This window comes from Lithobates pipiens, unplaced genomic scaffold, assembly GCF_037356315.1.
Source record: "Lithobates pipiens isolate NorthernLeopardFrog02 unplaced genomic scaffold, aLitPip1_a1.2 Scaffold_23, whole genome shotgun sequence".
Lineage (NCBI taxonomy): Eukaryota > Metazoa > Chordata > Amphibia > Anura > Ranidae > Lithobates > Lithobates pipiens.
The window spans coordinates 145,685,400-145,711,406 of NW_027507785.1; the positions used below are offsets into that span (position 1 = coordinate 145,685,400).

General features: G+C 44.8%; 1 protein-coding gene across 7 annotated transcripts in view; it reads right to left on the minus strand.

The window, feature by feature from the left end:
- Positions 1-26,007, minus strand: part of IPPK (inositol-pentakisphosphate 2-kinase) — a 1,165,378-nt gene that overhangs the window by 321,404 nt on the left and 817,967 nt on the right. For all 7 annotated transcript variants that reach the window (XM_077452467.1, XM_077452466.1, XM_077452469.1 and 4 more), the window contains one exon: positions 21,248-21,398. In XM_077452467.1, coding sequence (XP_077308593.1) covers positions 21,248-21,398 — 151 coding nt within the window. The remainder of the gene's footprint in view (positions 1-21,247; positions 21,399-26,007) is intronic.

Sequence of the window (26,007 nt, forward strand, 5' to 3'; positions counted from 1 at the left end):
CTAGGACACACTTAACCCCAACAGTGCCATCTAGTGGTTAACCCCTTCACTGCCAGTCACATTTACACAGTAATCAATGCATTTTTAATTGCACTGATTGCTGTATAACTGTGAATGGTCCCAAAATTGTGCCAAAATTGTCCGATCTGTCTACCATAATCTCGCAGTCATGATAAAAATTGCTGATCGCTGCCATTACTAGTAAAAAAAAAAATAATAATAATAAAGATTCCATAAAACTATCCTCTACTTTTTAGACACTATAACTTTTTTCCACAAACTAATCAGACGTGAAAAAAAAAAAAAAGGAAGGGGGAGGACAAAATCAAGTAGCATTTAACAAGTGGTCATTAGCAGCATAGACAAGTGCAATCAACCAATCCTGCACATAAGAAGAGAGAAGGGTAGAAGAAAACGTAGCAGGAGAGGAAGAAGAAAAAACAAAGCAAGCAATTTCAAATTCAGCTTGTCTCTAGAATGCTGATCAGTTTTTGTAAAGCATGATCCACAGTATTATTTTATAGTGGTTACAGTTTATTACCGGAGTCTTCCACTCTCAGGCTATAGGTAAACCAACCAAAAAGGATAAAAAAAAAAAAAAAATATGAGGGTTCAGGACAGTCTGGGAATCTCATCTGAAAGGTCACTAAAGAGTAGTGATGAGCCGAACAACCCCCAGTTCGGTTTGCATCAGAACATGTGGACAGGCAATAAATTTGTTCGAACATCCGAACGCCGTTAAAGTCTATGGGACTCGAAAAATCAAGTTCTAATTTTAAAGGCTTATATGCAAGTTATTGTCATAAAAAGTGTTTGGGGACCTGGGTCCTGCCCCAGGGGACATGTATGAATAAATTATTATTATTTTTTTTTAAAACAGCCGTTTTTTCAGGAGCAATGATTTTAACCACTTTAATACCCAGCCATAGTCAAATGACGGCCACAGATGGGATCTCCCATCCTGGGTGGCCGTCATATGACGTCCTTGACTTTCCGCCGCTACTGTGGGCCCCCCCAGAGCGGCGAACGTGGATCCGGTGTGTCCCTAGGGACACAGCCGTTCCCAGATGGGGGGGTATTGAAGCAGTGGCGGCGAGTAGTGGAGCAGCTTTACCAGCTGTGATCCGTCACAAGCTAGCGCTGCATAACAACATCCGGGAGAGGCGTGCACGGCGCACGTGCGCGCTCCCGGATAGGAGACAAGTAGTGATCGGGGCTGAGGCTGAGTGAAGCTTTTTCCCTAGCTACAGCCCAGCGCCGATTAGTGTAAAAAGAGAAGAACACTGGCTATTAAGTGACTGGCTGTGCCCAATGACAGCCAGTCACTAAATGTAAACAAAAGGTGTGTGTAACTCCTGTTGCTGGGTTCTCCTCTTCACACACCGATCCAGTGTGAGGAGGAGATCAGCTAACAGTGAGTTACCACTATTGTACCCCAGTAATTGCCTTACTGTGCCCAGATTGCCCCCCCAAATAAAGAGTACCTGTCCCCAGAGTACCTGTCACCAGAGTACCCGCCACCAGAGTACCCACCATCTACCAGAGTACCTGCCACCAGAGTACCCGCCACCTGCCAGAGTACTACCAGAGTACCCGCCACCAGAGTACCCGCCACCTGCTAGAGTACTACCAGAGTACCTGCCACCAGAGTACCCACCACCTCACCACCAGCCACCTCACCACCTGCCACCAGAGTACCACCAGAGTACCTGCCACCTCACCACCTGCCACCAGAGTACCTGCCACCAGAGTACCTACAGGCACTATGTCCATAAAGGTGTACACCCCAGAAGAGGCATACCTGGATCCGAATTTGAGGAGGAAGCAGTCCGTCCTAAAAGGAGATGGTCTGAGCACCAGACAGCTACCAGCAGTGCCAACAGCGGTAGACCCCAGGAGGAGAGGCCCAGTACAAGCACTGCTAGATCCCAGGAGGAAAGGCCCAGTGCACGCCAAAGAATTAGGGCCCAAACCCAGCATCCAGAAGGCTTGGCAAACCCATTGTGGCTGCCTTCTACCACAGGGTCAGCCACGATCCCCCCTTTCACAGCACATCCAGGTGTGCAGGTCAACAATGCGGGTTTTTCCAAAATTGATTTTTTTATTTATTTTTTCCCCGACTAATTGGTTCAAGGCATCGTGGACCGAACCCCTAACAGCGGCAGAGTTTAAATTGTTTTTATGCCTAACGCTCAACATGGGGCTTACAAAAAAAAAGAAACGCATAAGTATTGGTCAACCAAACCCATCCATCATATGGCAATTTTCTCCTCATTCATGTCCAGGTGCCGATATGAACTTATAATGCGCTTCCTGCATTTTAGTGACAACGCACAGTGCCGACCCCCCCCCCCCCGCCCAAATCACCCAAACTTTGAAAAACTGTATAAAATTCGCCCCCTAATTAATTTTTATTCCCAATAAGTTTTCCGAACTTTATGTCCCTGACAAAAATATATGTGTGGACGAATCCCTGGTGCATTTCACAGGCCGGCTGGGAATCAAGCAGTATATCCCCAGTAAGAGAGCGAGGTATGGCTTGAAGCTTAACAAGCTCTGCGAAAGCGCCACCGGTTATGTGTACTCATTGTGCTTGTACGAAGGCAAAGATTCCCAGCTCCAGCCCCCTGAGTGTCCATCCTACATGGGAATAAGTGGAAAAATTGTTTGGGAGTTGGCATTCCCACTCCTCCAAAAGGGTTATCATATTTATATGGATAACTATTACACTAGTCTGCCCCTTCTCCGCTACCTAAAAAAACAACTTTGGCCTGTGGTACAACAAGGAAAAACCAAAAGGGCTTCCCATAGCGTCTTGTCACCACATCCATTCAAAGGGGGGAATTGGCAAGCCTGAGGAATGAGGAAGTGTTGGCTGTGAAGTGGCGGGATAGGAAAGATGTGTACACAATGTCCACCATCCACGATGACACCACGGTGGAACTTCACAGAAGATGTGGTCCCGTTCGCAAGCCTTCCTGCATCAGCGAGTATAATAAATTCATGGGCGGGGGGGTGGATTTAAATGACCAGATGTTGCAGCCCTATCTTTCAACAAGAAAATCCCTTTTTGGTACAAAAAAAAAAATCGCAATTTACTTTTTTCATTTGGCCCTTTTAAATTCTTTTATAATCTACCAAAAGTCAACAGAAACACCCACCCCCTTCATAAAGTATATTGAAGACATTGTCACTTCCCTGATTTACCAACAAGATTCCCCCCCTGAAAGCATTCGCTCACATTCCGGCAGCAGACTACATGAGCCTTATTTTCCAGACCACATTCCACCATCAGGATCCGGAAGAGGAATTAGGAAAGACACCAGCTTCCATTGTCCCGACTGTCCCTCCCAACCTGGCCTTTGCATCGGACAATGCTTCAGACGATATCACACTCTGGAAAACTATTAGCCCCTATTTCTAATACTGCCATTTCCCCATTTTCAATTTCCGTCCTGAATATTTCCCTGCCTCAACCAACCGTATCATTGTTTTCCATGTGAACTGACCCTGGCCTGTTTCTTGACTATGCCTCTGCCTACCCTCTGGATTGTTTATCCGCCATGTTTCTGCCTTTCAAGTGAACTGACCCTGGACTGTATCGACAATGCCTCTGCCTACCGTCTATTTCTGCCTTTTACCTGCACTGACTTTGGCCTGTTGACCATGTTTTTGCCTGCCCCTTGGATTGATCTTTTACCCTGCTATACAGGGGCTCACATGTGAGGGGCTCCAGAATAGTGTTCGGAGTTCAGAAAACCAGTTTTGTTTTTTTGTGTTCCCAGAACAGGGTCTGGTTGTCCGGAGGCTTCAAAGCGATTTTGATGGGAGAAGCCTCTACCCCTGGCCCCATTCTTTCATCACCGATGCCCTAAGCTTGATGGTCCTGCCTGCTCCCTGGACAAATACTCTGGCTGTGCTGACCATACCTCTGCCTGCTGCATGTACTATGGACAGTATTCCTGCCTGCTGCATGGACGATCCTTTGATCCTTTTGCTTCTGCTGACCACATCCCTGCCTGCTATCTGGACCAATGCATTGGCTGTGCTGACAACATCTCTACCTGACTATTCCTGCCTGCTGCCTGATTTGCTGTAGCTGTCCATATTCCTGCCTGCTGCCTGGACCGATGCTCTCCTCTGTGGACCACTGCACTACTAAACCGCAGGTAATCTTTTCTTTACCCTTTGCTCAGTAGAATGTATTTTGGTTTGTAATTGGTATGTACAGTACATGCTATGTGTTAGAAATATGAAGGGCCTTCAACAATGTGATAGGTTAGCAGGAATTTATGTGTGTAATTTATGCTCCTAGAACACCTGACGGTGCTACTTGGATGTTGGGCCTCTGTATGTGGCCAGGCTGTGTAAAAGTCTCACACATGTGGTATCGCCATACTCAGGAGGAGTAGAAGGATGTATTTTGGGGTGTCAGTTTTGCTATGTACATGCTATGTGTTGTAAATAAATGGACAACTTTGTATAAAAAAAATGTGTTTTAATTTTTTCCCCACAGTTGCCAAAAACTTCTGAAAAAAAATGAACCATGCAAAAGACACATTTTGCCTCATAGATTATACGTTGGGGTGTTAGCTTTCCAAAATGGGGTCATTTAGTGGGTGTTTACATTGCCCTGGTGCTCCAGGGCCTTCAAAAGTGTAATAGGTGGTTGAGAAAGGAGATGTGTAATTTATGCATGTAGAACGCCTGACGGTGCTACTTCAATGTTGGGCCTCTGTATGTGGCCAGGCTGTGTAAAAGTCTCACATATGTGGTATCGCCATACTCGGGAGGAGTAGCAGAATGCATTTTGGGGTGTCAGTTTTGCTATGTACATGCTATGTGTTGGAAATATCTTATAAATGGACAACTTTGTATAAAAAAAAATGCGTTTTAATTTTTTTTCTACATATTACAAAAACTTTGGGAAAAAAATGAACCATTCAAAAGACTCATTATGCCTCATAGATTATACGTTGGGGTGTTAGCTTTCCAAAATGGGGTCATTTAGTCGGAGTTTCCATTGTCCTGGTGCTCCAGGGCCTTCAAAAGTGTGATAGGTTGTCATCAAATGAGATGTGCAATTTATGCTCGTAGAATGCCTGACAGTGCTACTTGGATGTTAGACCTCTGTATGTGGCCAGGCTGTGTAAAAGTCTCACACATGTAGTATCACTATACTCAGGAGTAGCAGAATGTATTTTGGGGTGTCATTGCAAGTATGCATATGCTGTGTGAGAGAAATAACTTATTATGCCAATTTTGTGCAAAAAAAAAAATTATAATTTTCCCAAGAATTGTGGGAAAAAAATTACAACTTCCCAAAACTCACCATGCCTCTTACTAAATACCTTGGAATGTCTGCTTTCCAAAAAGGGGTAATTTAGGGGGTATTTGTACTTTCCTGACTTATTAGGGTCTCAAGAAATTAAATAGGCCTTCAGTGCATCAGGTGTGATCAGATGTGATCATTTTTCAATGATTTGCACCATAGCTTTTAGACACTATAACTTTCACAGAGACCAAATAATATACACTTATCTGGGTTATTTTTACTAAAGATATGTAGCAGTATACATTTTGGCCCAAATTTAGGAAGAAAAATTTTTTATTTGAAAAATTTTACAATAGAAACTAAAAAAAAAGTGTTTTTTTTTTTTCAAAAATTTCTATTTTTTTCGCTTATATTGAAAAAAATAAAAAACTCAGCGGTGATTAACCACTTTCAGACCGGACCATTTTGCTGGTAAATGACCAGAGGTCTTTTTACACTTTGGCACTGCGCTGCTTTAACTGGTAATTGCGCGGTCATGCAATGTTGTACCCAAACAAAATTTGCGTCCTTTTCTTCCCACAAATAGAGCTTTCTTTTGATGGTATTTGATTGCCTCTGCGATTTTTATTTTTTGCGATATAAACGTAAAAAGACCGCAAATTTTGAAAAAAAATGATATTTTCTACTTTTTGTTATTAGAAAAATCCAATAAACTCAATTTTAGTCATACATTTAGGCCAAAATGTATTCAGCCACATGTCTTTGGTAAAAAAAAAGTCAATAATTGTATATTTATTGGTTTGCGCAAAAGTTGTCACATCTACAAACTAAGGTACGTTTTCTGGAATTTACGCAGCTTTTAGTTTACGACTGCCTATCTCATTTCTTGAGGTGCTAAAATGGCAGGGCAGTACAAAACCCCCCCAAATGACCCCATTTTGGAAAGTAGACCCCCTAAGGAAATTGATAAGAGGCATGTTGAGCCCATTGAATATTTTATTTTTTTGCCTCAAGCGATTGAATAATGACAAAAAAAAAAATTTTTTTTTTTTTTTTACACAAAGTTGTCACTAAATGATATATTGCTCACACATGCTATGGGCGTATGTGAAATGACACCCCAAAATAAATTCTGCTGCTTCTCCTGAGTACGGGGATACCACATATGTGGGACTTTTTGGGAGCCTAGCCGCGTACGGGGCCCCGAAAACCAAGCACCGCCTTCAGGCTTTCTAAGGGCGTACATTTTTGAGTTCACTTCTCACTACCTATTACAGTTTTGAAGGCCATAAAATGCCAAGATGGCACAAAACCCCCACAAATGACCCCATTTTAGAAAGTAGACACCCCAAGCTATTTGCTGAGAGGCATGTTGAGTTCATGGAATATTTTATATTTTGCCACAAGTTGCGGGAAAATTACAAACTTTTTTTTTTTTTTTTTTTTTTCACAAAGTTGTCACTAAATGATATATTGCTCACACATGCCATGGGCATATGTGAAATGACACCCCAAAATAAATTCTGCTGCTTCTCCTGAGTACGGGGATACCACATATGTGGGACTTTTTGGGAGCCTAGCCGCGTACGGGGCCCCGAAAACCAAGCACCGCCTTCAGGCTTTCTAAGGGCGTAAATTTTTGAGTTCACTTCTCACTACCTATTACAGTTTTGAAGGCCATAAAATGCCAAGATGGCACAAAACCCCCACAAATGACCCCATTTTAGAAAGTAGACACCCCAAGCTATTTGCTGAGAGGCATGTTGAGTCCATGGAATATTTTATATTTTGCCACAAGTTGCGGGAAAATTACAAACTTTTTTTTTTTTTTTTTTTTTTCACAAAGTTGTCACTAAATGATATATTGCTCACGCATGCCATGGGCATATGTGAAATGACACCCCAAAATAAATTCTGCTGCTTCTCCTGAGTACGGGGATACCACATATGTGGGACTTTTTGGGAGCCTAGCCGCGTACGGGGCCCCGAAAACCAAGCACCGCCTTCAGGCTTTCTAAGGGCGTTACAGTTTTGAAGGCCATAAAATGCCAAGATGGCACAAACCCCCCCCAAATGACCCCATTTTGGAAAGTAGACACCCCTAAATTTAGGGGTACACTAGTGAGACTAGGTAATAAATGGCGGGTGCCCTGAAACTATAAAAAAAATAACTAACCAATCAGCGTCACCTGTAACAGTTATATGGTGATCACTGGTGAAAGGGTTAACTAGGGGGCAATCAGGGGGCTTTATGCGGTAGTATATGGGGGTCCCTGGCGCTATAAAAAGCTGCGGCGAACCTAAATACCTACCTGCCTAACTAGCGTCACCTGTGACACTAATACAGCGATCAGAAAAACGATCGCTTATTAGGCTGGGTTCACACTGGAGCGATGCGGGAACGCCACGAATGCGCGGCGGGTTCCCGCATCGCATGCCTCCCGGCGGCAGTTCACACTGCCCTATGCGAACTGCTGGGAGTGTCAGTGAAATGTTACTGACACCCCCAGATCAGTTCGCATATCGCAGTGCGATCTGCAAACTCGGATCGCATGGTGTGAACACCCATGCGATCCGATTCTGCTGCGGGCCAAAAAAAGGGTCCCGTGCGAATTTGCGGCGGGTGCGGCGGGTGCGGCGAATGGCTGAACTCGAATCGCACAGAGATCGGATGTGATTTGCACTGCAGTGCGGTGCGAATCACATCCGATCTCAAACCGCTGCAATGTGAACCCAGCCTTAGTGACACTGGCGACGGGGGGTGATCACGGGGTTAAACCTTTATTGGGGGGGTTAGGGGGGTACCTTAGAACTAAAGGGGGCTAACCCTAACTGCCCTAACAGTTATTAGTCACAAATGACACCCGCCGGGTGATCAGGGGGTTAAACCTTTATTAGGTAATAAATGGCGGGTGCCCTGAAACTATAAAAAAATAACTAACCAACCAGCGTCACCTGTAACAGTTATATGGTGATCACAGGTGAAAGGGTTAACTAGGGGGCAATCAGGGGGCTTTATGCGGTAGTATATGGGGGTCCCTGGCGCTATAAAAAGCTGCGGCGAACCTAAATACCTACCTGCCTAACTAGCGTCACCTGTGACACTAATACGGCGATCAGAAAAATGATCGCTTATTAGGCTGGGTTCACACTGGAGCGATGCGGAAACGCCACGAATGCGCGGCGGGTTCCCGCATCGCATGCCTCCCGGCGGCAGTTCACACTGCCCTATGCGAACTGCTGGGAGTGTCAGTGAAATGTTACTGACACCCCCAGATCAGTTCGCATATCGCAGTGCGATCTGCAAACTCGGATCGCATGGTGTGAACACCCATGCGATCCGATTCTGCTGCGGGCCAAAAAAAGGGTCCCGTGCGAATTTGCGGCGGGTGCGGCGGGTGTGGCGGGTGCGGCGAATGGCTGAACTCGAATCGCACAGAGATCGGATGTGATTTGCACTGCAGTGCGGTGCGAATCACATTCGTTCTCATAAACCGCTGCAATGTGAACCCAGCCTTAGTGACACTGGCGACGGGGGGTGATCACGGGGTTAAACCTTTATTGGGGGGGTTAGGGGGGTACATTAGAACTAAAGGGGGCTAACTCTAACTGCCCTAACAGTTATTACAGTCACAAATGACACCAATGCAAAAAAAAAAAAAAAAAAAAAAAAAATGACATTGGTGTCACTGTGACTGGGGGGCAGGGGTAATTGGGGGGGTGATCGGGGGGTAAAGGGGGGGTGTGAGTGTGCCTGGCATGTTCTACTGTGTGTGTAGAGTGTTGGTGCAACTTACTGATCCGCTCTCCTCCGTGTCGGAACGAAAAATACCGACACGGAGGAGAGAATACATCACTTCCTCTCCTGTGTTTACATTACAGGAGAGGAAGTGATGTCACCGGGGATTTCTATTCGTCGGGAGCGATCGCGAGGGGGTGGCCATGAATGAATGGCCGTTCCCTCGTCCGGGATCGCTCCCGTACGAATACCGACCGCCGCAGGCACCGGGCGGGGGCCCGATCGGGCCCCCGACCCGCGGGAGGCAAGGGACGTACATGTATGTCCTTATGCCTGCCCGTGCCATTGTACCGACGTACATCGGCGTGCGGCGGTCGGCAACTGGTTAAATACCACCAAAAGAAAGCTCTGTTTGTGAGAAAAAAATGATACAAATTTGGTTTGGGTGGAGTGCAGCATGACTAAGTAATTGTCATTCAAAGTGTGAGAGCGCTGAAAGCTAAAAATTGGTCTGGTAAGGAATGTGTATAAAAGCCCTGTATTGAAGTGGTTAATAATGATTAAAGTGAAACAATAAAAGTGAAATATTCCTTTAAATTTCGTACCTGGGGGTGTGTATAGTATGCATGTATAGGAAACCTCCATGACATCAGAGGGGGGCGGGGTCACCCGCACATCACTGGGGGAGCCCGGGTCTCCCCTTGCGTCAAAGGAGGACGAGGGTCACGTGATGGGTGGCCCCGTCCTTAGCTAAGAGACCTGTCAGGCTGCAGGGATTCCCGCCGTGTCTCCGGTGGAGACAGGATACGCTGCGCTGGACATCATCGTTGGACCCTGGACCTGGAGAGGAGAGATCATCCATCGCTGGACCCCGGAGAGGATCAATCACCTATCGCAGGATACCAAGAGTGGATTACCACCACTGGAATCTTTTTTTTATATTTTTTTATTTTTAATAAAGGACTTATCCCAACAGTGTTTGTGTTTTTTTTTTTACAATTTTTTACACTTTCTTTGTGAAATGGTAGGGGTACAATGTACCCGTTACCATTTCAAACGGGGGGGGTCTGGGGGTCCCCTTGTTAAAGGAGATTCCAATAAGCCCCCTGCCCGCAGACCCCCACAACCATCGGGCAAGGGTTGTGGGGATGAGGATGCATCCGCCGTGGGGGGGGGATGATGGGTCCTGTGATCTGCTGCTTCCGTCTGTGTGGGTGATCTTTTGATTGATCGTAAATTCTTTGTTATTTCATCATATTCCCTGCTTTGTTCATTTTGTTATGTGTAAATATCCTATTTATAGACTGCCCGCTGAAGAAGTGTTTTGCCACGAAAACGGTAGAAGAAATTTTCTAAATCCCTCTTCAACAGAGACCTTACGGGGGAACCTGTCGGTTGTTTGTTAAACTGCGGTGTATATGATTTTAACATTATCAATGTATTGATGTATAATTTTTTTGTCTTTATAAAACAATTTGTAATTTTTATAATTCATTATTTGTCTTCCGACCAAGTACCGAGATAGTCCATATACAAAAAACCTTTTGGGTTTGGATGCAAAGAGCAGCATCAGCAAATGCGCGGCACTCCTAGAACCTCTATCTCTTGAAGATTATAGATATATAATTGTTATATTTTAAGAACATGTGCTGTTTTAAAAGCTAAGCCTCCCCGATATGCAAATTAACCAGTCAGACTAGGTTCATGAGCTAAGTAGAGCAAGCTCTTTACAGGATATGATGCAAGAGGAAGTCAGGGGGAGGTGAGGATATTGAACAGGCATGTGGTGGGACAAAGGGCAGAGTTGCTTTTCAGGACAAAGAGACAAAACGTGTGCTGAAAAACTTTGGAGGAAGATGTTTGATGTTGAACGCCAGGAGATTACTTCATCAATTGAAAGCCCAAGTTGAGTAACTGTTTAGTCTACAGATTGCATACATATTGTACTTGATTATTTTCCTAGAAAGGATAATTGGCTTGTGTCTGTTGTAGGCATATTTTGTAATCTCTTTCAATCTATGTGTATCCTGCAGCTGTACGTACAGCTTTCTCTATTTAGCAAAAGTATTAATACACTACAGAGGTCTAAGCTTCCTTGCCTTGTACCACAAGAATCTTTAATAGACTCACCTCCCTAATTACAAGGACACTTCCCCATTCCCACTTCCTACATGCTTTCATCACGGTTATTCCGAAACCAGGTAAGGACCACTCACTGCCAGATAATTACCGCCCCATTGCCCTTTTAAATTCCAATTACAAAATTTTTACAAAAATACTAGCCAACAGGCTCGCCTCACTCCTTCCCTCACTCATACACAGAGACCAGGTGGGGTTTGTCCTTACTAGGCACACAGTAGATAACACTAGGCGAATGATTGATCTCATTGAACTCCTGAATAAAACCAAGAAGCCCGCCTTGGTCCTCAGTTTAGATGCTCAAAAGGCATTTGATCATCTTAATTGGTCATATATGTTTGCTATCTTTAACAGATATGTTTTTTCTGGCTCTTTTAATACATGCCTTGAAGGTACTCTACTCCTCACCCACGTCCCAAGTGCAGTTGGCCTCCCACCTCTCTTCACCGTTCACTCTAAGCAATGGTACACGACAGGGATGCCCCCTGTCTCCTCTTCTTTTCATTCTAAGTCTGAAACCCTTGGGGGAAGCCATTCATTCCCATCCTGACATAGGAGGGGTGGTGTTGAGACAGCAGGAGTACAAACTGTCACTTTTTGCTGAGGATATTTTACTAACATTAACCCACCCCCACATCTCCCTCCCCTCACTTCATACAATTCTTAACAGGTTCGGCAGTATCTCGGGCTTCAAAATTAACTCATCCAAGACTGAAGCTCTTCCTATCAACCTTTCAACAGATACACTCTCGACCCTACAAGGCAATTTTAACTACCGTTGGTATACCTGACCTCTTCCTACTCTACACTATATCAGGCAAACTTCCCCCCTATATTTACGGAAATTAATAAACTACTGAACACATGGACAAATCTTCCTCTATCCCTCCTAGGCAGGATAAATGTTCTCAAAATGTCAGTAATCCCCAAACTTTTATATCTTTTTGAAACTCTTCCAGTAATGGTCCCGATGCCCCAACTGAAACTCCTTCAGAGAAATTTTCTAAACTTTATATGGAATAATAAACCCCATAGGATAGCTGGCTCGGTTCTCTTTACTCCTTAAGATAGAGGTGGTCTAGGAGCACCAGGCATAATCAATCATTATTGTGCCACATAATTGAGAGCCATAACCTCCTGGACATCTAGATACGCCTCTAATCGCTGGTCTGAGATTGAAATGAGCATTACGATACCTGCTCATCCATGCTGTATGCTATGGCCATCTTCAGGGAAATGTATCTCTCAATTGCGTAGAATATGTTTGAACCCAATGCTGTTTACACTTTCAATCTGGAAAACATGCAAGGGTAAATACTCACTCATATCCCCATGTTCTCCTTTAACCAATATCACTTTCAACCCAGAAATTCCTGACAGCCTATCTTATGAAGCTATGCTACCTTGGACAAAAGCAGGCATATTTCAATTACGCCATCTAGTTCACCCAGTGACACGCAAAAACTCCTTACCTTTTCTGAAATACAGTCTAAACTAGAGATTCCAAAGAATCTTTTTAACTCATTTTTACAATTCAAGCATTTTTTCTGCAAAAAAACCTCACAACAGGCTTTAGCCATATCCACGGAATTTGAACTGATATGCTCCAGAGGCCCCCATGAACCCCAACTTGATATCAACCATATATAAAATTTTGCACTCCTCCCCAACTATTACTGACAATACATACGCTGTGGCAGCACGCAGGTAAAATCACCTGGTTGTATCCAGGATGGGAAATGTGTGTCCTAGATTCAGGCTTTATGCAGACTTTTACAATTAGAGGGGAAGAGTTAATGAGCCCAGCTGTAGTAAGTGGGCTCATTAAGACCTCTACAAAAAAAAAACAGCATGCATAGGGAGATGCTCCATCCTGGAACCAGTTTTGTGTTGTATAGACTGGGGAGTGTGTCACCTGTACTGTGCGGTGAGTTAACGCCTGTGTGGCAAAACCTTTACAACAAAGGCAGGGACTGGTACAGCACAAGGCTGTACCCAGTTGTTAGACAGGGAGTCTATGTGTGTAGTTAGAGGTCAAGCTGACCAGGATTTATTTTCTTGTTTTATTTTGTTTGGCTGTTATATGTATCACTGCATGGAGCATAAATAAACCGGATCTTTTGTTTTTTGAACCTACACCGCTGTCTGCTGTGCCTGACTTTGTGTTGTGAACCCATCCAGGGGGTCACACACACCCGCTGCCGAGCTAACCCCTCACAGTTGGTGGAGAATTTTGGCACTTTTTTTTTTTTTTTTTTGTTAAGGCCAGCATGGAGGAGATACTGAGACAGCTGGCTCTAGCAAATGCAAACCAGCAACAAGCAAATGCAAATCAGCAGCAAACAAATGCAGGTTTACAAAAGAGCCTTGCAGCTCAACAACAGAGCCTTGCAGCCCAGCAGCAGACAAATGCAACTTTGCAGCAGAGTTTGGAAAATCAGCAGAAGGCTCACCAGCAGAGTTTGGAAGCTCAGCAACAAGCCCAGCAGCGATCTGAAGCCCGCTTCATAGACCTGTTGCAGAAGCAAGAGCAGAATTTTCAACAGAAAATAGAGACATTGATACAGCAACGTCCGCAGACCAATGAAGCAAGTGGTTACAATAATACCGCATCCTTTGGTGTGAGCCGTTTACTGACAAAAATGACTGGAGAGGATGATCCGGAGGTGTTTTTGACCACATTTGAAAGGACTGCTGAAAGGGAAAAGTGGCCTAAGGAGCAATGGGCTGGACTGGTGGCCCCTCTGTTAACTGGGGAATCGCAGAAAGCTTATTATGACCTAGAGCCTGACCAAGCAAAAGACTATGTGGTGCTAAAAGCAGAAATATTGGCACGGCTGGGTGTCACCCTGGCCGTCCGGGCTCAGCGTGTGCATAACTGGACTTTTCAGGTTGGAAAACCTCCCAGGTCTCAAATGTATGATCTCATTCACCTGAGCAGGAAGTGGCTGCAGCCAGAGACTTTGACTGCACCAAACATTGTGGAACGTGTGGTTATGGATCGTTTCCTGAGAGCTCTTCCTACTGCCATCCAAAAATGGGTAAGCCATGGAGACCCAGAAAATGCAGATAAACTTGTGGATCTGGTTGAGAGGTACTTGGCTACAGAGAACCTGACCACCTCTTCCAGGGACTCACGGACTTTCCCCCCTAAGACCAGATCATCCCCAGTGGCGGGTAAGATGACTCCAAGGGGTGAGGGTGGAGAGAGTGAGAGGGTGGGAGTTCTACCTAAGGTCTGGCGGGAGCAGCCCAGGAAGCCCATGCTGCAAGAGGCAGCGAAAAAGATTATTTGCTACCGCTGCCGGCAAGAGGGACATATTGCAGCCAATTGCCCAGTTGTGGATGAGCCTATGCAATGTGACTTTATAAGGGAGAGACGTCAGTCGCTGTTTGCGACAGTTGCATGCACTGCCATTCGGGGACCTGAGAAACATTTATGTAAAATGTGTATTAATGGTAGACATGTTGATGTGTTGCTAGATTCAGGTAGCCTGGTAACATTGATAAAAGCTGAATTAGTTACCACAGAGGTCTCTGGGAAGAACAGAGTGGCTGTTATTTGTGTGCATGGGGACACCCGAGAGTATCCTGTAACTTCAGTGTTTTTTGAGACCCCCAAAGGTAACCTCTCTCATCAGGTGGGGTTAGTGGCTCACTTACCACATGATGCTATTGTGGGAAGGGATTTTCCAAAATTCTGGGAACTCTGGGATTGTCCTGAGGCCCCCATTGGTGCCCCTATAAACCAGGAAGATGACCAGAATTCCTCTGGGAGTGGTGAGGACTCTCCTGAATTTCCCTTGTCGGTATTGGCGGGGGAAACTCGAGAAACTGGGGAGGAGCCAACATCCTCAGATGAAAACATGCCGTCTGTGGAGTTTTCGGATCTTGAGGTTCACAGGGAAAATTTTGCCACAGAACAGTTAAAAGACCCCACCCTAATAAAGGCACGGGAAAATGTGGTGAAAATAGATGGCGAGTTAGTGAACCCAGATAAGACTTGCCCTTATCCTTACTTCACTATGGAAAGGGACCTGCTATATCGAGTGGCTCAAAGGGCAGAAGAAACCATTGAGCAACTTGTAGTGCCCAAACCTTACAGGAAGTTGGTGTTAGAATTGGCTCATGGACACATTCTGGGAGGTCATCTGGGGACAGAGAAAACCAGAGAGAGGGTACTGCAGAGATTCTATTGGCCTGGGGTCATGAAGGAAATAGAAAAGTATTGTTCCTCCTGCCCTGTGTGTCAGAAGTCGGCACCTATGCCACATTTCCGTAACCCACTGGTACCTCTTCCTATCATTGAGGTCCCCTTTGAGAGGATCGCAATGGATTTGGTAGGTCCGATAATGAAGTCTGCTAGGGGGCATCAGTACATTTTGGTTATTTTGGACTATGCCACCCGTTATCCAGAAGCAATTCCTCTCCGAAATACCTCGGCCAAAACCATAGCCAAAGAGCTATCTCTTGTTTTTAGCCGCGTGGGTATTTGTAAGGAACTGCTTACGGACCAAGGTACACCCTTTATGTCCCGGGTTATGAAAGAATTATGCAAGTTGTACAAAGTGAAGCAATTGCGTACATCTGTGTATCACGCCCAAACAGATGGGTTGGTTGAAAGATTCAACAAAACCCTAAAACAAATGTTAAAGAAGGTGGTGGATAGAGATGGAAAGAATTGGGATTGTCTAATACCCTATCTGATGTTTGCCATTAGGGAGGTACCCCAATCCTCTACGGGTTTCTCACCCTTCGAGTTGCTCTATGGGAGACACCCAAGAGGGCTGCTGGATATCGCCAAGGAAACTTGGGAAAATGAGAGTTCTCCTCACAGGAGTGTGATTGAGCATGTCGCCCTGATGCAAGATAGAATTGCACAGGTAATGCCAATTGTAAAGGAACATTTAACCCAAGCGCAGTTAGCACAGCAGAGAGTGTACAACCGTCGGGCCAAGACCCGTACTTTTTCCCCGGGGGATAGGGTCTTGGTGCTAGTCCCTACGGTTGAAAGCAAATTTCTGGCCAAATGGCAAGGTCCATATGAAGTAATTGAAAAAATTAGTGAGGTGAACTACAGGGTTAGACAGCCAGGAAGGCGAAAGCCGGAGCAGATCTATCACGTCAATCTGCTGAAAGCCTGGAGGGATAGGGAATCCCTAGTCGCAGAGACTTTGTCACAAGTACAGCCTGATTGCTTAGTTCCTGAGGTTGGAATAGCAGACACCTTATCGAAAGCCCAACAACAGGAGGTTAAAGAGTTTGTACTTCGTAACAAAGAGATTTTCTCTGAGCTTCCGGGACAAACATCTGGCGTAGAGCATGACATTATCACCCCGCCAGGAGAAAGGGTAAAACTAAAACCTTATAGAATACCAGAGGCCCGACGGGAGGCAATACGTGGGGAGGTTCAAAGGATGCTGGAATTGGGTGTGATAGAGGAGTCCCAGAGTGACTGGTCCAGTCCTATCGTACTAGTGCCCAAACCTGATGGGAGCTGGCGGTTTTGTAACGATTTTCGACAATTAAATAAAGTTACAAAATTTGACACCTACCCCATGCCGCGTATAGATGAGTTGATTGACCGGCTGGGAACAGCCCGATATATGACAACTCTTGATCTCACCAAAGGGTATTGGCAAATTCCCCTGGCCGAGTCGGCCAAGGAGAAAACTGCGTTTGTAACCCCAGATGGGGCATTCCAATATAAGAGAATGCCGTTTGGGTTACAGAATGCACCGGCAACATTCCAGCGGAAAATGGATAAGATTCTGAGGCCCCATCAGAAATATGCTGCAGCTTACCTGGATGATGTGATTATTCATAGCACAGACTGGGTCTCACATTTACCAAAAGTACAAGCAGTCCTAGACTCTATCCGGGAAGCTGGGTTTACGGCCAATCCAAAGAAGTGTACCATTGGACAGAAGGAGGCCAAATATCTTGGGTACACTATTGGGAGGGGGGTGATAAAACCCCAAGTCAATAAAGTCGAGGCCATACAGAGTTGGCCACGTCCCAACAGCAAGAAACAGGTACGAGCCTTTCTGGGAATCGCTGGCTATTATCGACGATTCATTCCCCATTTTGCTTCTCAGGCTGTGCCCCTCACCAACCTGACGAAAGGGAGAGTCGGTCATGGTTAAATGGTCCCCAGAGGCTGAAGAAGCATTTCAGTCCTTAAAAACAGCCTTATGTAGCCAGCCAGTGTTGTACTCACCAGACTTCTCTAAGGACTTCGTGGTGCAAACTGATGCATCAGACGTTGGGTTAGGAGCAGTGTTATCCCAGGTCTGGAACGGGGAAGAGCACCCAGTCATTTACCTCAGCAGGAAGTTGAAGTCCCATGAGGTAAATTACTCCACGATTGAGAAGGAATGTTTAGCAGTGAAGTGGGCTCTAGATTCCCTTCGGTACTATCTGCTAGGTAGGCACTTTGACCTGGTGACTGATCACGCTCCTTTAAAGTGGATGGCTCAAAACAAGGAGACCAATAGAAGGGTAAATAGGTGGTTCCTGGCCCTACAAGAATTTAACTTTACAGTTAAGCATCGCCCTGGTGTTAAAATGGGGAATGTGGATGCTTTGTCTCGGATACATGCGTGTCTGGCTGCTTGTGTTACAACCCCAAGGTTGAAACAAGAGGGGGGGGGGTATGTGGCAGCACGCAGGTAAAATCACCTGGTTGTATCCAGGATGGGAAATATGTGTGTCCTAGATTCAGGCTTTATGCAGACTTTTACAATTAGAGGGGAAGAGTTAATGAGCCCAGCTGTAGTAAGTGGGCTCATTAAGACCTCTACAAAAAAACCCCAGCATGCATAGGGAGATGCTCCATCCTGGAACCAGTTTTGTGTTGTATAGACTGGGGAGTGTGTCACCTGTACTGTGCGGTGAGTTAACGCCTGTGTGGCAAAACCTTTACAACAAAGGCAGGGACTGGTACAGCACAAGGCTGTACCCAGTTGTTAGACAGGGAGTCTATGTGTGTAGTTAGAGGTCAAGCTGACCAGGATTTATTTTCTTGTTTTATTTTGTTTGGCTGTTATATGTATCACTGCATGGAGCATAAATAAACCGGATCTTTTGTTTTTTGAACCTACACCGCTGTCTGCTGTGCCTGACTTTGTGTTGTGAACCCATCCAGGGGGTCACACACACCCGCTGCCGAGCTAACCCCTCACAACGCCTATATGCGAAAATGGTCCTACATTTTGAATAGACCCATTACATTGCACGAGTGGAGAGGGATATGGGGAACTTCCTCTAAGATATCCAGATGTGTGACCCAAAAAGGGACTGCCTATAAAATTTTAATGTTTTGGTACAGAACTCCAGAATTTTTATTGATACAAAACTTGACGTCCTCTGGACTTTGCTGGAGGTGTGGCAAGTCTATAGGAACTCACTACCATATATTCTGGGACTGTCCTTTGATATCACCCTTCAGGACTCAGGTACACACACTGCTGGAAAAAGTTCTGAATTCACCTGTTCCTTTTCAACCTGTACATCTCTTACTGGGCCTATCTCTCCCGACAATATCTAAACCTCTTAAAAAACAAATGGCCTTTATTCTATTAGCAGCCAAGAGGGCCATTCCTCAATGCTGGCTTGCAAACACCCCTCCTACTTTCACACAATTCTTAATAATTATAGCTGACATCCGTAGGATGGAATGTCTTATGGCGGTAATTGAAGATGCCCTCCCTAGATTCGACATAATATGGGGGACATGGGACATTTCCAAATACAACCTGGAGAAAACTTAAAGTGGAGGGCCACCCTGAAAAAAAAAATACATAAAAAAAAAATGAATTTTTTTTTTTTTTTTATTTACCAGAAATGCCTGTTGCTAGGCACATCTTCCTAATTTGCCTCTTCCTCCTCTGCGGAGATCTTCTGTCTTCTCTCCTCCGTGCGGCGTCTTCTGGGTAATGGGTCACGCTGTGTTCTGGGAACTGTGTGTCCCAGAACACAGCGCGCCCCATTCACAAAGCGCTGCACGACTCGCGCAAGGAAACGATCAGTGAAGCCGCAAAATGGTGGCGCTGGGACCGGAGAGCCAAGGGACGGGTCAGCCTCGGGCGGCCGACATTGCGGACGCCCTGGACAGGTAAGTTTTTTTCTTTTTTAAACCAGCCCTCCTCTTTAAGTAGATTTTAATATATATGTCAGTCACGCTATATTTCTGATTATTCGAAATAGACAAATACCATGATGTATATACAATTTCTGTTTTATTCAATTAACAGCACATCTACCTCTGTACTATAAACTATTTATGTTCAGGTTTCACTAGAATGGAACCTTTTCCCCTGTTCGTTTTACTCTATGTAATGCACTTGAGAAAATTTATGTTGATTTTTCTTTGTAACCTTTTGGATAATTTTCAATAAATAAATAATTGAAAAAATAAATAAAAATCTTTAATAGACACCAAGCAAAACAGTTTCCAATGCTTTCTGTCATGGGAGTTTGCCTGCAGGGCTAGAAAAGAAGCAATATAACTCAGATGCCTCCATTAGTTCCAGGATGTCTCATTCATTTGTTCTCAAAATTAGTTCTATTTGATATATTGTCTGTAGTTCATTGAAGAAAATTCAAGAAATACATTTTTGACGGTAGTCAAGAGTTTGGCATGTTTAGAGTTTGTTTGAAATATTCAGCAGGTTTAACTCCCCTATGACCTATAAAATGTCCTATCCTAAACAAGCCTTTATTTATCCACCAACAGAATTGTTAAAGGGATTGGCTTGGAAGAAACAGTGGGTTATGCACCACAGGCGTATGTGGAGATTGGAGAGAGTGAGTTTTGAAAGTCACATCCCAGAGACACAGAAAGAGTGATAATGTGGGACTCATGATGTCTCTATGGTTATAAGGCAAAAGCCATAACAATTGATTGGATGTGGAGCAACCTGCAGCACCTCAAGCAAAATCCAGTCAGGTCTGTATGTCTTAGACCTGGGACAGCTGGGTTAGCTGCTGAGTTTGTTTTTATCTACAGATGCCATTTATCTGCATTGGCTAGTTTCTTTGTAAAGGTGAACTATACTGAATCTAAAGGTGGCTACAGATGGACCGGAAATTATTTTGATCCACCTATGTTGATTTATTGATTGTCTTTTGACGAATGGGACTGCTGGAAATTTTTCATTTGATTAGTGGGTACAGCACTGATTAATGTATTCTGACAGCACAGGAGTCCCGCTATCATAAGATAATAGCACAGTAGGTAGGATTCCTTTATTCACCTCATTTGTGTGAATGGTGGAATAATTATTTGTTTATTTTTCGATCAGCCCACTGGTTGATCAAAAAAAGGAAAGAAATTGCCAATCTATGCTCAGCCTAAAGCATTGGCTATACTTCCCCTGAGGGATAACAGGAGTGCAGTTTGTTCTGCACTCATGTGGCCTGTCTCCAGCAGACAGCGGGCTGAATTCCGCTGATGTCACAGAGCGGGTGCAGTTTTGGGCAAGATCGCAACAAGGATCTGTCCACATGCCTGTACCGGCACCCGGCATAGGCGCTCAGTGAGAAGCTGAGAGCCTGGGCTGGCCGCACCCACCCCTTCCGCAACCCAGCGCTCCAGAAAACGTGGGGGGGGGGCAGAGGGGCAGAGAGCCAGTGATTAATAGTCACCAGCTCTCTGCTCAGGGAGCTGTGAGATCAGCAGCAGCCACCTAGGTAAGCAAGATTCTTAAGAAAAAAAAAAAGATAAAAAAACAAACAAAACATGCATCTCTTTTAAGTGTAGATATTTTTTTATCAAGACCCAACACAGTGACAATGGCTAACTATGGTGTACTTCTATAGTGGTTACAGCAGACATTAACATTCTTTCCTCTAAAAATAGCAGTTATGAACTTCTTTGGTGGATCACCATGTACCAGCATATACCCAAAGAGCACAACATGCTAGTAGGTTAATTTAGGCATAAAAACTTTATTTACATGTCTCACCCACCCCTGAGATATTTTGCTTTAAAGTGATCCTTTACCAGTTAAAATATCTTTGTGAGACAATTTAAAATTCTACACAATGAGATAACAGTGACTGGGTACAATTAAAGAAAAAAAAAATCTTACCTTTCCTCTGGACATTCTTCCAAGTATTTCTCTACCCTTTTGTAGAGGGGGTACAGTCCTTCAATGTCCAACATGTCCAGCATCTGAGTCTGGAGGGTCTTGTATAAAATACATCCTTTAGGTAATCCTGTGGTCTCTGCCTTGTGTTTACCTGTTAAACATCATTCAATCTACTCAGTATACAAAATACTGTATTGATAATATATATATATATATATATATATACACACACACACACACACACACACACACACACACACACACACACACACACACACACAGCACTATTAAATGTTTCAAAGTGGTTTTAAAGTCAAATAATTTTTTGGTGCATCTTTTTAATGCATTTACTCCATCAAGATAAAAAAAAATTGTATTTTTATAACAGCTTACCTGTCAAATCCTTTTCTTTTGAGGTACATCATGGGACATAGAGCCTCAGTAATTACTGATGGGATGTCCCAGAGCAATGCTATTTGAGGGAAGGGGAATAACAACAAGTAGGGAGTAATCAGACCTGAGGATCTTATACCGCTGCCTGCAGCACACTGCGCTCCAAAGGCTATATCCTCATGTCTCCTCACATCCACCTGATAAAATCTGGTGAATGTATGGACTGAAGACCAGGCTGCGGCTTTATAGATTTGAGCCATAGAGGGCTGGTAATGCACTGCCCACAAAGCACGAATAGCCCTCGTGGAGTGTGCCTTGATCTGAACAGGCGGAACCTTCTGGTTCAAACCATAAGCTTGAATAATAACTTGTCAAATCCATTTAGCAATGGTACATTTCGATGCTGTCTGCCCTCTATTAGGACCTTCTGGAAACACAAACAAAACATCAGTTTTGTGAATCTGAGCCGTTGCTTCCGGATAGGCTTTGACTGCTCTCACTACATCCAAAGAATGTAGTGAATTTTCTTCCTTAGAACAGGGATCTGGAAAAAAGGAAGGCAGAACAATATCTTGGTTTAGATGAAAATCTGAAACCTCTTTCGGTAGAAAGCTAGGATGAGGGCATAAAACCACTCTATTCTTGTGCATGACTAAATAAGGCTCTTTGCAGGAAAGAGCTGCTAATTCTGATACTCTTCTAGCAGAAGAGATGGCTACCAGAAAAATGAACTTCCTTGTCAACAAGACCAAGGGAATTTGACTTATTGGTTCAAAAGATTGTTTCTGTAAAACTAACAGAACCAAATTCAAGTCCCAGGGGTATAGGGGCGCCTTAAAAGGATTAAGGCACGTTACCCCCTGTACAAAGCTTTGGACCAAAGAATGTGAAGCAAACGGATGTTGAAATAATATTGATAAGGCCGAGACCTAGCCCTTGATGGCACTCAAGGCCAGCTTAAATTCTAACCCCATTTGCAGAAAGTCAAGGATTCTACCTATGACATTTTCTGGGATGCCAACCCCTGAATTCACACCAGGCGACATAAGCTTTCCAGACTCTATGATGAATCCTTCTGGAAGCTGGGTTCCTTGCATTAATCAAGGTAGAAATCACAGGGCCTGAGAGCCCATGACTCTTCAGAACGTGGGTTTCAATAACCTGGACGTGACGGTAGGGTCTACGCGGAACCTACTGCCATTTTTACCATTTCTGCATACCAAGCTCTTCTGGGCCATGCTGGGAACACCAGAAGTACAGACTTCTTTTTCTGCCTGATCCTACGAAGAAGTCGTGGCAGTAGCAGAATAGTAGGGAATGCATGAATCAGTGAGAACTGATGCCAGAGTCACCAACGCATCTGTCCCGCATTCAAGTGGATCCCTTTTCACAAAGTTGCTAGATCTTGTTGTTGAACCTGGACGCAAAGAGATGTACACCCAGAAACCCCCATCTTTGGCATATGGCCAAGATGACGTCGGGATGAAGATTCCATTCTGCTGGGACTAACTGCCAGCGACTTAAGTAGTCCGCCTGCCAGTTCTCTAACCCCTGGAATGAAGATTGCCGATATGCACGGCGCATGCTTTTCCACCCAGATTAAAATCTGGTTTACTTCTCTTTGAGCTGCACGACTCCTGGTTCCTCCTTGGTAATTGATATAAGCTACTGCTGTGGCATTGTCAGACTGGATCCTGACAGGGCAACCTTGTAACCTGAGTGTCCAGACCTTCAGGGCTAGCAATGCCGCATGGATCTCCAGAATAATGATGGGTAAGGCCCTCTCAGTCTTGGACCATCTCCCTTGGACAGTTAACTGTTCCAGAACTGCTCCGCAACCTAAAAGACTGGCATGTGTTATTGCCACTCTACAGGTAACGGGTAAAAAGGATTTCCCTTTTTGCAGATTCTCGGGTATCAACCACCAACTGAGGCTCTGATGCACCGTAGGAGACAGATGCATTGGAAAATCTAACGCCTGAACCCTCTTGTTCCAGACAGACAGGATACTGTTTTGCAGCAGTCTCAAATGAAACTGAGCATTGGGAGCTACTTCAGATGAAGCCACCATCTTCCTCAGCAGCCTCATACAAAGGAGAATAGAAGGACCCTGCTTTGTCCTGACTACCTGAATCAGATCTTTTATGGCACTGATCTTTGCCTGGGGTAAAAATACCCTTTTCTGGGCTGTATCTATGACCAGACCCAAATACTCCAATCTTCTTACTGGGTTTAAAGATTTCTCTAAGTTGAGGACCCAGCATAGGTATTCCAGGTAGTTAAATGTGGTGACCAAGTTTTGGGCTACCGACCACTCTATCAAAAGCAGGTCATCTAGGTATGCTATTACTGTTATACCTCGGGCCCTTAAACTGGCCAGAGGAGGGGCCAAGATCTTTTTAAACACCCGAGGTGCAGTAGCTAGCCCGAAAGGCAGATCTAGAAACGGAAAGTGGCGTTCTTCTACCTTGAAACGCAGGTACTTTTGATGAGCAGGGAAAATAGGTACATGCAGGTACACATCCTTGATGCCTATTGATGCCAGAAGTTCTCCTCCTTGTAGGATGGAGACTACCGATCAAATCGATTCCATGCGAAAGGACCGTACCTTTAGGAATCAATTTAGATCTTTGAGATCTAGAATGGGTCTGACATCGCCATTTGGCTTTGGCACCGTAAAAAAGTTGGAATAAAACCCTAATCCCTGCTCTTGCGTGGGAACTACCACGATGACTTTGTGTGACAAAAGCTACTCCAACGCTAGAAAGATATACTTTTTCTTTTTTCTGGGTCTCTGGAAACATTTGATCTGAGGAAAAAAGGAGAGGGGAATTCTCTGAACTCTGCTTTGTAATCTAGAATTATTGTAGAGACCACCCATTTGTCCTGAAAATCCTCCTGCCAGAGCCTTGAGAATTGCAGCAGTCTTCCCCCCACCGAGCAAGCGGGACGCACCTACATAAGGAGGCTTTAGCATTTTGTCTTGTAGAGTTGTTCTCCCCACTTCTTTTGTCCCTGGGGTTGACTCTGAAATTTAGTTCTTGAGCCTGATGGAGGAGGCCATTGCGACTGCCTGGAGGCTAATGCTTCAGACACTGGGGAAAGAGCACGTTTAAAAGAGGGATGTTTACCATCCCCCAGGCTTGCTGTTCAGGTAAAACTTTGAGGACCTGTTTAACATGGTCTCTCAGGTATTGACAAACACTGATTGCTGCCACTGCAGGTTGAGCCACTGAACCTGCCAAGGAGAAACATTTATTTATTTATTTTTTAACAGGAATTCCATTTTCTTATCTGAGCGTTGTCAACAGGACAAGTCAGACTTTTATTTACGGAGGATATGGCGGCGTCAATTGCCGATATACCCCACATCTTTGTAAATTTTTCCACCATAGGATAAAGTGTTGAAAACTTTTTAGGAAGGAAAAAATGTTTATCTGGTTGATCCCACTCAGAATAAATAAGCTTTTCCAGTAAACAGGAAAGGCATGTGCAGTTTGAGGAGGTTTCAGTGAACCCAAATAAAGAGGAGGGTTCTTTAACTGACTCCAATACGAGCAACTTAAATGTGGAGTGGACCAATCAGGCAAGAATTTGAGGGTTCTTCTCCACTTGATTCCTCAGAAGAGGAGTCATCAGTTTGATCCCGATCCTCTGAGGGGGATTCCTCTCCTTTTTCCCCAGAGTTCCTCTGTTTGAGGGTCCTGAGTGGCAGAGGTGGACCTAGTGCGTTTTCTTCCACTGAGTGAAGATGTGATTAATGTCACTAGTCTTTCCTCTAATCAATTTAATGTTGAGGAAAAAAGCTCCTGAGTAATGTACACAGCGGCTGAAGTGCCAGAAGCGGTTACAGCTCCTGACCCCGACGGCTCACCCTGGCCAGCTTCCCCAGGTCCTTCAGGGGGAGGGGGTGCTGCAGAGGGGGGGTCCTCAGAACCTAAGGGAGATCTCTTAGAGCCCCTATTTTTCGGGGTACTTGTATTTCTTCTGCCCATATTGCCAAGCAACAAGGCAGTGGTACTACCGGAATGCATCGACTGCTGAGCAATGCAGTTCAGCAACTGCCGCTGCTACCAAGCCTCAGTCTGATACTTAAGTAAATGTTGCCTTGGGAATGCCTGTGTCTCCCACACTCACATGCACCCATCTGCTCTATGCCCCTCCATAGGCCATGTGCATCTGAAAAGAGTGCACTTTATGGCTTGTGTGTAGCCTGCGATGTGGGCGTCTAACCATGCCGACATCACATTAACGCTCCCACCCCCCTTGTCTTTTAAAAAAAGGCCACTTTCCCACGTGAGCCGAGGCTCTGATCCTCGGGACAAGCCTGGAGAGGAGGCTGGGGTGGAGGAGGGAAGAGGCCCAGT